The sequence below is a fragment of the Peromyscus eremicus genome, chromosome 11 (assembly GCF_949786415.1).
Source record: "Peromyscus eremicus chromosome 11, PerEre_H2_v1, whole genome shotgun sequence".
NCBI classification, from domain to species: Eukaryota; Metazoa; Chordata; class Mammalia; order Rodentia; family Cricetidae; genus Peromyscus; species Peromyscus eremicus.
In genome coordinates, this window is record NC_081427.1 from 60,213,693 (window position 1) to 60,227,501 (window position 13,809).

General features: G+C 44.0%; 1 protein-coding gene across 5 annotated transcripts in view; it reads left to right on the forward strand.

The window, feature by feature from the left end:
• Positions 1-592: 592 nt before the first annotated feature.
• Rasgrf2 (Ras protein specific guanine nucleotide releasing factor 2) overlaps positions 593-13,809 on the forward strand; it is a 225,863-nt gene continuing 212,646 nt past the window's right edge. For 3 of the 5 annotated variants that reach the window (XM_059276403.1, XM_059276404.1, XM_059276407.1), the window contains exon 1: positions 593-990. In XM_059276403.1, coding sequence (XP_059132386.1) covers positions 703-990 — 288 coding nt within the window. In that variant the 5' untranslated portion in view covers positions 593-702. The remainder of the gene's footprint in view (positions 991-13,809) is intronic. The other 2 variants (XM_059276405.1, XM_059276406.1) reach the window with 1 other exon arrangement.

Consider the following 13,809-nt stretch of genomic DNA (forward strand, 5'->3'; position numbering starts at 1 on the left):
TTGTATTTGTGTGCATGTGTGCTTTCGTGTATGAATATGAACGTTGTGTGTTTGTGTGCGGGTCTGGTCTCTTCAGTATGCGTTTGCCTGTGTGTATGTGGGGACACATTTGCGCGAGTTTCTGCTGTGAGCGGCTGGGGGTCACCACGCTCCTGCCCCTCCTGGGCGATCTGCCCCCATCGGGGGTTGGCCTGGGCAGAGGCGGAGGCCAGGGTCCTGGCAGGCGAGTGAAGGATGCGCGCTGGGGAGAGCAGGCAGCGCCTCCGCGGCCGCCACCGCGCCGACTTTACCCTTTAAATCGGTCTCCAAGCCGATTACAGCTGATCTCCCACGTGACGTTTTACCTTCTGTCTCCCGGAGCGCGTTGCCCGAGGACAGTCCTCCGGCTGCCGCGCGCCTCACTGCGCAGCCCGCCGCTGGGGGCTCGGCTTCCGCAACTTCGGGTGGAGCGGCGCGGGTGCGGGTGCCCTCGGAGGGCCGCTCGGTACCCGGCTTCCGGGGATCGGGAGGCGTCGGGGGCCCGAGAGGGCGCGGTCGGGGAGGAGACGATGCCCCAGCCTGGATCAGCGGCGCACTAGGTCTGGGCAGCGGGCCGGGTGCCCTGTGGCAGGCGGGCTGGGGTGCGTCCTCCCGGAGAGCACTCCGTGATGGCTCCGCCGCGGGGCTGAGGCTGCGACCCCGACACCCCCTCGCGCCCTCGCCATGCAGAAAAGCGTGCGCTACAACGAGGGGCACGCCCTGTACCTGGCCTTCCTGGCGCGCAAGGAGGGCACCAAGCGCGGCTTCCTGAGCAAGAAGGCGGCCGAGGCGAGCCGCTGGCACGAGAAGTGGTTCGCTCTCTACCAGAATGTGCTCTTTTACTTCGAGGGCGAGCAGAGTGGCCGCCCGGCGGGCATGTACCTCCTGGAGGGCTGCAGCTGCGAGCGGACGCCCGCACCACCCAGGACCAGCGCGGGACCCGCAGGCGCCCGGGACGCGCTGGACAAGCAGGTACCGCGCACCCTCCTTTCCCTGGCTCCCAGCCCTAGGCGACTCTCTCCGCTTTACTGTGGTGCTGCTTGGACAGCGCAGGGGCAGTGCCCTGAGACCCCAGGGCAACGCATGTCCCTGTGAGCGAGCAGATTCCCCCATCTCCACTCCTTGACCCCGCCGCCTAGGGATCAGCTCGGTTAGGGACCAAGCTGGTTTTGTTTTTGTTTTTCACAATCCTTTTAGAGGTCGGATTCTTTCAGTTTCTTCGCTAACCGCTCCATGCTGCTCTAGATCACATTCAGAAAGATGTGTGGCTGTGACGACGTGTGTTGACACCTGTTGCATTTAGATTGGCGAGACCGAACTAGCTTATTTGGAAAGTTTGGTTTCTTTTTCTTTTTCTTTTCTTTTTTTTTTTTTTAAAAAAAATAAAAAAACAAAAACAAAAACAAAAAAAACTCGCTTGAGACGGACAGAGTTCTTGACCTACAGGTGATGGCTCACTGGTGGTGCTGGGAACCAATCAGGCCACCAAGAAAGGCGCTTCTGTTGGTCCTTGTCAATCATGCTTTGCAGTTTAGGTCACTTTACCTTGTGAACATTTGACCACTGAGGTCAGTCAAAAGACACAAGTGTACCTGTCTCCTGAGGATTAGTATTTGTCCTTGAGTTCTTGCTATGTTTAAAAAACGTGGGCATTTTAAAAAAGAACACTCTGTACTTTAAAGTAAATGCGACCTTTTAGTCGCAGGTCGTAATTTTAATGGGTTTTGTTGTATGCTCAAGGCGTGGGGGGAGGCACTAGGCTAACCTCTGAATCCTCATTCCTGCAAATAAGAAACATATTGATTCCAAATGCCATTCATTTATTAAGGATTTTACTCAGCCAGAATGTTCTCGATTTGCTTCTATATCCCCTACCTTGGAAGAAGGAGAAGCTGTGTGTGGGGTGGGGGATGGGGGGGGTGGGGGTGGGGGCTGATCGCCTTTGTTGTTGCAGAAAATTTTTCTAGGCTGGATTTTCCGTGCAAGTTAGACCAGATTGAATCTACTGCAAAGCCCCGAGGCTGCGGGAGACATCAGAGTGGTGCCTCGGATGGCCGCCCGATTTTTCTGCTCTCTTAAAGCACAACTCAGAACTCAGAGCTCTGAGCTGAAGCGACACCAGGCACAAGACTGGTTTTTATTTTCACTGTAAATCATTAACGTCTGTAAATGATAAGTGGTTAAACACATTAGAAGAGCTAGGAGTTCGAAATGAAAAGGATGCCCTTGACTTTTGAAGACGCTTTCAGTCATTTGGGAAACTAGTTTCTAAGCTGGCAGGTACAGGTATTAGAAATGGGGAAAATCCAAGTTGGGCAGTCTGGAATCTAAGAAGAGTTTTGAGGAAACCGATTTTTTTTAAAGTGTGTGTGTGTGTGTGTGTGTGTGTGTGTGTGTGTGTGTGTTTGAATAGTAAATGTTAGAAGACCCACAAGAATCTCCCCAAACGGATTTTAAGTGCTATTATGTCTGAAATCAAAGAGGATCCTTTAAAATAGTTTGAACACACATCACTGACTTGACTCCAAACCATTTTTTCCCTTTGTATTTATTCTTAAGCTCACAAGTCACCCACCACTTCTTGCTTACTCAGGAGCAGAGTTCAGAGAACTCTTAAAGCGTTTGTAGCTCAAACCCACTAACATTGTATGTAAAGCGTTGTTTCTGTGCTGGAAAAGGTCTGAAGGTCATCGTCAGGACAGTTGTCTTTAAGCCGGACTCTAACAGAGAATTGAAAGGCCTGAGTAGTTGGAGTTCTAGACAGGTCATCATATGCAAGATTTTTCTCTTTACCATCACATGAGTTATGGGTGTTCACCATCTAATGCAAATTTGGGAGTTTGGGAATTGGGACCTTCGGGGTTTGTAGATAAAACTGAGATGTGATGATGCAAGCATTCCAGAAAGGATTTGAAGATGGTCTTGGAGAATTTTGAAATTTTGCTGTATGTTAGGAACACTGTTTGACTCTGGTTAGCCTAAGTGAGCAATGCTTTTCTGGAACACTGCTACCTAGAGGTGACTGAAGAATTAAGAAGAGACACTATGGGATAAGAGAAAAGGAGAAACCTCCCATCTGAGTGTCTAGTATGTGCAACTGGGAATAAGAAACAAGGAGAAACATCCCATTTAAGGGTATAGTATGTGCAGTTGACCTCCCTCCAGCTAATTCTGTCCCTTCCCAATGCTGTTAATCATCTGTTTCTAAGGCTATAAAAACAGTGCAACATTTTTGCCATGTAGAGAACGTGAACAGCAAATACACAGTAATAAACATTGCATTTGAAAAGCTAAGGACGAAGATGATCGAAATGGACATTCTGAGACTCAGGTCGGCAGCCACACAAACCTATCAGGAATGCTCTCCGCTGAACCAGGGGCATGGCTGTTCTCACTCACAGAGGTGGAATCCGGGGTCTTTGGTTGATACAGCAGTGATCCTATTCTTGCTGTAAACCACCTCTAATTGTTGAGTTCTCTTTTTTTTTTTCAAATCACTTTAAACTTCTAGTTAAGTGTCTTTATAGCTAAGCCATAAGAAGAAATGCCCTTGGTTTTCATTATCCAAATAATATTTCAAATTAAGTGCATTGGCAGAAAAAAAAAGAGAGAAAAGAAAAAATTCAGAAAATGGACCAAAACATAAACCTTGAATTTTTCTTTTATTTTTGTCAATAAGCTCATTTTCCAAATATGCCCAGGCTGAAGGAATATTTGTGCTGCTCCATTGAGTTCATGGTGTTCTAGGATTTTTCTCTGGTATGTTCCTGGGATATTGCTAGCCTGTCTTACCAGCATTCCCACGGCGGCTACTTCTTTAGAACAGTAAAGATGATATAATCAAATGAATTTGTTTAAAAAATGCTTAAAGTGATTCATTGCCTTCAAAAGAATGTTTCTTTTTTCAAATATGTATCTGGTTGTACTTCGTCCTCAGTAAGCCCCATTTAGGGCAAGTGAGAAACTTCCCTCTTTAGCGAGCGTGTTCTGTGCGCTCTGCTCTGACGTGGGACCGTCCACCATCTTGGCTAACTCGGCATTCTCTTCAGCTCCTGGAGACGTCCTCCTCTTCATCGGTCTCTTTACTTTCATTTTAACCTGTGCTAACTCAGGCTTCTAGAGAGCCAAAGTCCACCTCGAGAAATGAAGATTAACCATGCTGAAGAGTGCTTTGCTGGGGAGGCTGTATTTAAATCCACTGAGCTCAAATTAAAAAAGAAACAAACCAAGACAAAAATCTGCATGAGCTAGGAGTTGGGGGTATAATGTGTGAATCACTGGTTCATTCTTATTTAAAAACTAGTCAAATGATTATTGCTGAGTCTTGAGAAACACAACCACAGGCCACACACGCTCACAGAAAAGTGACATTTTATGTGACATTTTTATGTGACATTCCTTCACTTCAGTGGAGAGAGCTTTGTGAGTGTTTGCACTTAGGGTCAGAGTACACAGCCCAGCTACTCTGGTCTACTTAAGTAGCCATATGCATCTTGCCTGAAGCAGGAGAGATGTATAGTAATGAGACTGTCTTTCTTCTTCATCATCTGCCCTTGTATTCAGCCTAGTTTCCCTTTCTTGGAGCAGGGTGGGTGGGGGATGGGTATCCTCGGCCTTAAAGGCATGAAGAATTATACATGCTTGTCATATTTGTGCTGATTTAATCTTAAAGGGATTACAGGTTCTGGAATAGCACTGTCACCTCATTACTAGACAGACATTTTAACATTCCTAACTTGACCACAAGGCAGGAATTTCTCAGCATTTTATTGAATTAGGTAGAAGTGTGTGCAAACTCTGAACTGTTTGTAGAGTGCAGAGACTGTGGAGGGGGATTTTCATTCTAGATCATGGTATTGAACAGAGGTATAACAGCCAAATCCATAGTTTCTTTTCCATTTTTGCTTACTGAACACAAACAAAGGGAAAATGCAAAACAGGCGTTTGCTAACTCATAAAATGCTCAAAAATATAATCAGGGGACAGAGATGATTTCTTACTTGAACTTTTAAAATATTTTTTTTCCATTAAAGTTAAATAAAGAAAAGGAACTTGTAGATTCGCAGAAGTTAGTTATTTAATTCTGGCTACTTTAGTATTTAGATTATTGTGATTAGTGTTGAGGATACAACACAGGAAAACTCATCTTTGGGATGTTAGCTGTGTGTAAAAGGCCTTTGTCCTGGAGCTGAATTGGCCTGTGGGTTTTAGTCAGTGATGTATTCGCACCCTGGGAAGGTGGAAAGGAAGCATTTGTAGTGCGACAGTGTTTTCTCTTTATATTTGGTTCCAAGGGATGCAGTTAATAACACTGTCTTGTTTGTCTAACGCAGACTACAGTTTCCAGTTGATTTTTGTCCCTCTTGACCAAAACTGCTTAAATATTCAGACCATAGTAAATAGAATTTTAAATATTATAGAATAGAAAAAGTTAGTTTTTAAAAGACATTTTGTGATGAAATAAATCAGATTATCAAGTTGTATTTACTCAGGTCTTAAATCCTAATTTTCACAATTTTATGCCTGTTTATTTCTCCTTTAAGAAAGGGATGTATTCACGTTTATATTTGTTTCTGTTGACTATTGAATATTAATTGTTTGTTATACATATATATGTATATTTTCATTTGTACCAGTGACACTTAAAGATGTGAATTAGAGAGCCAGCCTATAATCCCAGCACTTGGGAGACTGAGGCAGGAGGACTGCGGTGAGCTCAAAGCCAGCTTTGATTATAGAGCGAGCCTCTGTTTCAAAAAGTTAAAAATATGAGAGTTACAGATCCACTCTGCCTGAGTGTGGGAAGCGTTGTTTTCTATGTGGTAAGTGAAAATCACAGAAGAAACTCTTCTCTGAAACTAAGTTACCTAAACTCAAGCCTGTAAATAGCAGTGCATTGCATTATGACCTTTCCATCAGCAACGGGCTGCCTCTGTGGCATGGCTATGTCCAGAGCCTTGGTGTGTGGTGGACCACACCGTCTCAGTCCCAGTGAGCACACTGGGCAGTGTTCACACAATGACAAAAATCTCCTCATGATTCATTTCTCAGAATGTACCCCTGGCTTGATGTGGTGTGGGATGGGAGAGTGAAATCACAGCCAGTATTTAAGAGAAAGCCGAGACAGTGTAAATATGAACATGGCACTGTGTGGAATGTTTGCCTGTTAGAACACTTGGCTCCTGATTAAACATGGCATTCTTTCAGATCAGTTGTTACATTTTTCACTGGTGTAAGTTATGAATTTTAGCTGATTGAGAAGTTAAAAATACGTCAGTTGGTCTCATCATTTCCCCCAGGAATTAAAATACGATTGCATGTATATTTAGGAACACGTAGTGTGTAGTGTGTTCTCCCTTGTGCCACAGAGAACATTGGTGCCACAGGTGGGTCAGAGATGCAGACAGATCTTAATCATATGATTTTCCTTTTTACTAGAAAACACATGAGCCAATGAAAAATAAAGACTCAAACCATTTTCCTCAAACCTCACAATGGCTTCAAAATGCTCCAGATACACTTTTAGGGAAAAGACAGAAAAAAAAATTATCACATTTGAGTTGATTGTCTTTCTGCAACTTGTTTCTTCTTGAACTCTGGTGGGAGACAGGATGCATAAGTTTGGGAGATCCACCGAGAACAGTTACAGCGTCAGGGCGGGCCAATGAGAGGCAGACTTCTTGATGACTTGGGAAGACACAGCTAAAATGATGCAAGACAAGCTATCTTTAAAAATGAATGTGTGGAGCCCCACATCATGCTTTTACTTACGAACGTGGGCCAGGCTTACAAAAAGGCCTTGCCAAGACTGAGGATCAGTACGGAGGGAGGGACTCTGGGTACTGGTACTTTGTATGGCTGCTGGGTTCCGGCAATGCTTTATTTTGTTTGGGGTGATTAGTTTAGACAATGCCTGATTCACTTCCTGAACTGTATCTGAGACCTGCCGTGTGTGTGACTAATGTAAACAATGGGGCTAGTCTCCCCACCCTATCAGAGCAGCTATTTAAAAGTCACAAGCTCTCTTTTGGCTAGCAGTGTGGGGACCGAAAGGTATAGCTTGATCTAAGGCTCATTTTATGGTGTTATAAGTCAATACAGAAGTCAGATGAGACCATGTCAGTGATGCACAGGAGTCAAGAGGGGACTTTTATGGGTTAAAAAAAAAACAAAACTTGTAAGAATGTCAGTAAGAATGTCACCAGGTGATGGGGAGGAATTGGGTATGGTTCACTTCAAGGGTAAAACAGTGTGGGTTTAGATCTTGGCTCTGCTGCATACAACACCTATGATCTTGAGCCATCTCTCTGAGCTTAGAATGCCAAGATGGGCTGGGAAAGTGCCTAGGAGAAGGGGTTCATGAGTACCCCCATCATGGGCTTCATGGGTAGTCAAGTCCACCCAAGCTTTTAACATAGAGCCAAACAGCAAATTTGTCAGCTGCTACTACATCCCTTTCTTCGACTTTGTTTTTCTTTTTGTTTTCATTACTAGAGTCATTTGGGAGAGGTTTTCCTCCCTTCTTAAGGGAAAAAAAAAATTGACATGCATAGAATACAAGAATTCATGGAATACCATCATTTAGTTTAGACAATCTTTCATATGTTTTTTGTTGTGTTTCTCTCCTCCTGTGTGTGTGTGTGTGTGTGTGTGTGTGTGTGTGTGTGTTTGTGGTGGGGTGGGGGCTAGGGGAGCTTATTTTAAAGCCAGTCTCATTGCATTGTTTCACTTGCACATAGAAAAGTGTTTCCTCTTTGGTTTAGTTCTTGTTTGCCACTGGAGACTGCAGTAGACGTAGTTCTAAAAAGACCTGTCTTGGAAGTAGCTGATGATTCACTCTGTGACAATGTGTATCGTTTTAATGGCAGGCATCTTTCTGTTTCTTTGATGCTATAATAAAAGAAAAACTGAAGACAGTTGTTATGAAGATGTGAAAGTGATGGAAATAGCTTTTAGATGAACTCCAACCAATTTCACATGGAGAAATAGAAAGTTTGCACTCAGTCGTTTACCCGTGATCGGGGCATGAAGGGATGGCCACGACTGGCCCCTATACAAGGGAACATTTAAGTTACCAACTGCTCTTTCATTGGAGGATTTTCCCTCGACTGAGGTGCATTTACCAAGTGCCTCTGGTTTTGCACCCATCTTTCTTAGAATCAAGCACAAACGTTGCCACCAATGCATCTCCACATCCACTTCTTTGTAGTTTTACAACACCAAGGGCACCATCCGTCAGCCAGTGTTTCCTCCGTCTTTCAAAATCATCACCTAAGAGTTGATACTATTTTAAGGCAGCTGTTAAGACCTCATTAATCACGTGTGAGAACTGCCGGTCTTTTCTAGGGTTAATAGGGTTCTGTCCCATGGCTGATTGCTTTATGCCTTTTTGATTGCAAGGGAGAATTGTGAACTCAAGTTGTCCTAAATAATGGTCATAGATGAGTGCTGGGAACAGTGCAAATACCATAAGGCCATACAAGATAGAGGACCTCTCTGTCTGTATTAGGACCTAGCTATTCTGTGAATAATGTTTTTAGCCAATCATTTTACAGTGTGTTGCCATTAACTTCTAGTTACCATACCCATAAGTTTTACCAACTTATGTTGGTATTTTGGTTTTCTAAAACAAACTCTCATATAATAGTTCAGGCTGGCCTGAAATTTACTAAATAGCCCAGGCAAGTCTTGGACTCCAAGAAATCCCTGTGCTTTAGGCTCCCGCACCTGTGCTGGGATTACCAGTGTGAGTGAGCATGCCCAGCATTGTGGTCTTTTTGCAATGCTTGAATTTTCACTGTGGCATCTCTCATCCACTCCTGAATTCAGGCTTTGATTCTGCTGCAAATGAATCTGATCGTCTCACTTCATATTTGGTTTTAAACAAAAAATCACAGGTTTCTCACTGATTTGTGAGTTAATTGTAAAACAGCAAGGCGATACCCCAGGGAAGCTCATAGAAAATTTAGTGGGTGTGACGTACATCATTATTGATGTATAGGGTGCATTCATCAAGCTAGTTAATACTATGTTGCAAATGCTAATATTATGCAGCATGAAAAGCCACAGTGTCTCCCTTCAGTAGCAATTTTGCATCCTCACGTTATCACCAAGATCTCTGTAATAATACAATTTGCTTTCTCTTCTCTTGTTCTGCTCCTTGAACTGCTTGGGTACATGTTTATAATTACTCATTACTTTCTAATATTTTAACAATTATTTAAATGTTCTTTAACTAATAAATTTAAACCAAACCCAGCTTTCAAAATCTAGCTGACACAGAGAAAACACATAAGCTTAAGTGAGCTACTTTTTGAATTTTCACAAGATAGATGAATTTTTGTGACTAAGACACAGGCCAAGTGACTGACATGATCAGCCCTCCAGAAACCAACTTTATGCCAACGCATCTTTATTGCCCACCACGGAAGCCACTATGGAAGCCACCACGGAAGCCACCATCCTTCCTCATCACAGTATTGATTGCTGTGGCTTGCTTTTGAGTTTCACATTCTCACACTCATGCCGCAGGGTTCTGTGGCAGGCTTCTTTCCCCAAGCATCTTACTGGACAGATCCCACCATGTTTCTGGATGCATCAATTTTCTCCCTACTCTGCATGCCTCTGGGTGTGTGACCAACAGCTTCTTTATCCATCCTACTGTAAATAAGCACGGGGGATATGCTCCCGAGTTGGAGCTATTATGAGTAATGCTATGCAAATCCATATGCAGGTTTTTGAAACATACACATGTATGTGTGCATTTCTGTTGGGTAGACATGCACAGGAATAAAAGTGTTGGCTTATAGAGCATATGAATATTTAGCTTCAGTATTACTGTTCAACTTCCAGTACAGCTGTTTCTGTTGTTATGCTCCAACCAGATGTACATAGGTTTATATACATTCCGTGGCCTTTGGTCTCAATCTGTCAATGGGTAAACATATAGTAATGCCTTATTTTCATTAAATTTACCTGATAAATAATGAGACTGAAGCTGGCACAGTGGCTTGTGCTTGTAATCTCAACACACTGAGGCAAGATCCCCATGTTTGAGGCCAGTGTAGGTTACGTGGAGAGGCATTGTCCCCAAAAACAACAAGGTTGAGAATCCTTTGGGTAATTACTGCCTGCTCAGTCTTCACTCAGTTTTTATTGAGTTGATTTGTAAGCATCTAACTATCTGTTAAGCATCCAATCTGCCATTTCTATACACGACAATGTTGAGTATCAGAAATACACATTGTTTATCCTATCATCTATGAAGATATGAATTCACTGTCAGATATGTGTATGAAAACAGTGTCTCCTTATATGTCTTAACTTTCTATTCTCTCAATGGTATCTTTAGGTGAACAAAAGTTATAAACTTCAATGCAGTCCAAGTTCTGTATATTTTTTTTAGTGGCAGTTTGTCTGTCCATGATCTAAGTTTAAGTGTAAGACCATATCTGGACTTGCCTTGAATAGAAGTTGCAAGACTGGGCCCTTCTCTGCTGCTGTATTGTGTCAAATTGTGGCCAAAGGCATCAGGTAAATCTCAGAACACACAATAATAAGTTAAGTGGCGTGTGCCTGTGGTGGTTGGAAGTTGCCACGATAGGGTGTTCCCCATTTGTAGGAAGGGCCTGAGTGTGATTCTGCAAAATTCTAATGTTCTCCTGGGGTTGAAGGTGTTGCCTCCCTGGAAACTGGGTTGGTGCTCTTTCTCCACCTACACAAAACCAGGCCGTCCATCCCACCAACTCTGACTTCACCCTCTGCTCAGCCATCCTCTGTCTACGCCCGCCTTTCATGTGGAAGGGCCCACACAGGATGCACAAGGGCAGTTTATGAAAGGGAGCCAGAACCAAGTTTTACAGCCTGAGGCCCCACTTCACAATGCAGCCAGTCAGACTGATGCTGCTGCAGAAAGGTAAAGCATGCGGTCTGGCCATGTGGAGGCAGAATCCTTGGTTTTCAACCTGGGTCTATGCTGTGCTCGGTAGCATCCTAAAATCATTTTCTCCACTTCACTTGTTTTGATTATTACCTAGCAAGTGGCCAAGAAGGACGATTCCTTTCTATACTACATCTGGTGGTCAAGCTGCTTCCCCAATGGATGAGGAGAGGGGAATAAAAATACCCATCAGTCTGTTGCTGGGCACATAGCTTAGTTCACGGACCACAGTAGTATGGTTGAAAACAGCTGACCAGTAACCCAAGGAACTATTGGCGATGATGAGAGCACCATTAGTCCCCAGAGGAGTTTAAAGGTTTGGTGTCACACACCTACCTATCACAAGCAGGAGAGACCATGCTTTTTACGATGTGGCCCATCCCTTTGAGAAACAGATGGGTCAGTGTTTGTTGGGAGTCCCAAGTGAACATGAATTGTTAGCCTTGGCTTCAGAAATGGTGAGACTTGACCTGCAGGTTGGGGCCAGGTGGTCCCCCTGGAGAACCAGTCTTGACGGGGGGCATCTATGTCCATGCTCTAGGTAGTTCAGTTAGCAGCGTGATTTGTTTCCAGGTTTATATCGCCAAGATGGGATCTCTATGGTGTGCCAGTCTGTCATTTTGCACGTGGAAGGCTGAGCCATGATGCCACTGGCATAGTCTGGAAATGCGAGTTCCACCTCTAGCCCGCAGTAACCACAAAAATGTTGGCTGCTGACAGCTGACATACAAAACCCCAGCAGGTAGTACTGCTCTCAGCTAACCTGGACTCCCAGGCTTTGGGGGAGTCAGACTCTGTGTCGTGAGTCTCACTGAGCTTTGGGTAGTAGAGTGAGAGATTCAAGTCTCTACAGGCCACTTGTTACTCTTTCGTTTGGTTTGTGTTTTGCATCTGGGCCTTGCTACAGTTTTAGGCCGGCTTTAGACTTGTGATCTTCCTGCCTCAGCCTCCCAGTAGTTGGGGTTATAGACACTTGACCATGACCAGTCTCAGCCTCCTAATAGTTGGGGTTACAGACACTTGTTACCGTGCCCAGCCTCAGCCTCCCAATAGTTGGAGTCATAGACACTTGCTACCATGCCCAGCTTACTACTTCAGACCAGGCACATCCCTGGATATATACTGTCCATCCTCCTGTCCTCTTACCTGAGCCTTCCGGTGGCCGTCCTAAAACAGCAGTCTCAGCTCAGAGAGGCACAGGGTCCCCGTGGTCAGTTTTAAGAAGACACAGGGGCAAAGTTGCCTGTATGCCTGGTAATGTCGGTTGAATGCTGGACATTGGGGATGAGAAACAGAAGTCATCTGAGGCCCCCGATGGTGTTATTTTCTTTCTGAGGGGATTTACTTTTGCTTCCTTGCAGGTATTAGTGTCAGGGCATTGTATTAATCCATTCTGGGACTGAGCTGGCCAGCCGGGTTTCAGGCTTTGGGAGGGCTTTACTCCCAGTTTGCCCCAGTTTCTGAAGTACAGCACCTCCATCGTCCTATCCAGAATCCAAGGGCGTTTATACGACTCTTCCTCCTTAGCCTCCTCTGCCCCCAAAGAGGGCCGCAATGTCTGCTTCCGGCTCGGCTTCTCAACCTCTAGCTCACTGTGTTTGTGTCCTGGAGAATACTAGGAGGGGAGAAACTTCCCAGACCCCAGACTCACTACTCCCCTACTTTGGGGCATCTGTTCCTTACGTGTAGGCTGTCTTGTTAGCTCAGTGACACTTCCAAACACACGCTTCATTTGTATTGTTTTCAGCTTGTAAACTATTATCGGTGTGTGAGCAGGAGAGGGCTGTCTGCAATAAGCTATTGGACACTATCTCTGAGCAATCATTTTTTTCTTTTCTAAATTATTATTTAAAAACTTTTTATATAGTGTACTTTTGATCATTTTATTTCCCCTTCCCAACTCCTCCGAGAAGCTCGCCACCTCTCTCACCACCTAATTTTATGCCCTTTCTCTCTCTCAACACCCCCCCAAACCCAATCAAAACAAACAAAACAAAAAACACCAAACCAAAACATAAAGCGTACAAAATACATGGGATCTGTTTTCGTGCTGGTCAGCTACTCCTGGGCACGGGGCTTGACCTGGAATTTGATAACTGTGCCCAGTACCACTCACTCCACTGGAGAAAACTCATTTTCCCTTTCTCAGCAGATATCAATTCCAATGGAGGTGAGACTTTGTGTCCACTTCACCCTCTCTGTGCAGGGCTTTTGTGTGGTTTGAACCTGTGGAGGTCCTGTGCATGCGTCACAGGCTCTCTAAGTGCCCGTGTCCATGACTCTTGTGTCTGGAAGACACTGTTTCCTTCATGTCACCCAGCACTTGTCTGACTCTGACAAGTCCTCGGTTTATGGTGGTCCAAACATGTGTGGAACTCCTTGTAGAAGGGTGGAGAAGTTATCATTTTTTTCTCCTTCTCAAAACAAACCTGTTTATTACTTACAGTTCAATAATTATAAACAAGTAAGAAGCCAAATTTAAACTGATCTTTATCGTTCTGACTCTGAGTATCTTTGAACCTTATATATTTGCAAAAGTAAAGTAGAAAGATCATTCTGCAGTTACAATATCATCTTTTATAGGTATTTACCTTTACAATTTTCATGGGCCATGAGGTATATATTTTGAAGGTCCATGGTATGACCCTTATCTATTCCCCCCACAATGAATTTATACTTTAAAAAAAAGTTTTCTTATATCTGGATATCTGTAGAGCTGTCTGTTTGCCATCTACATCAGTCAGTGAACATTTAATTTAAAACATGATCTAAGCACTATCTTTCTGTAGGTCTAAGCCAATCCTTTTCTTCTTAGGAAGTAAAATAAAGCAATAATTTGATTTAGAATACTA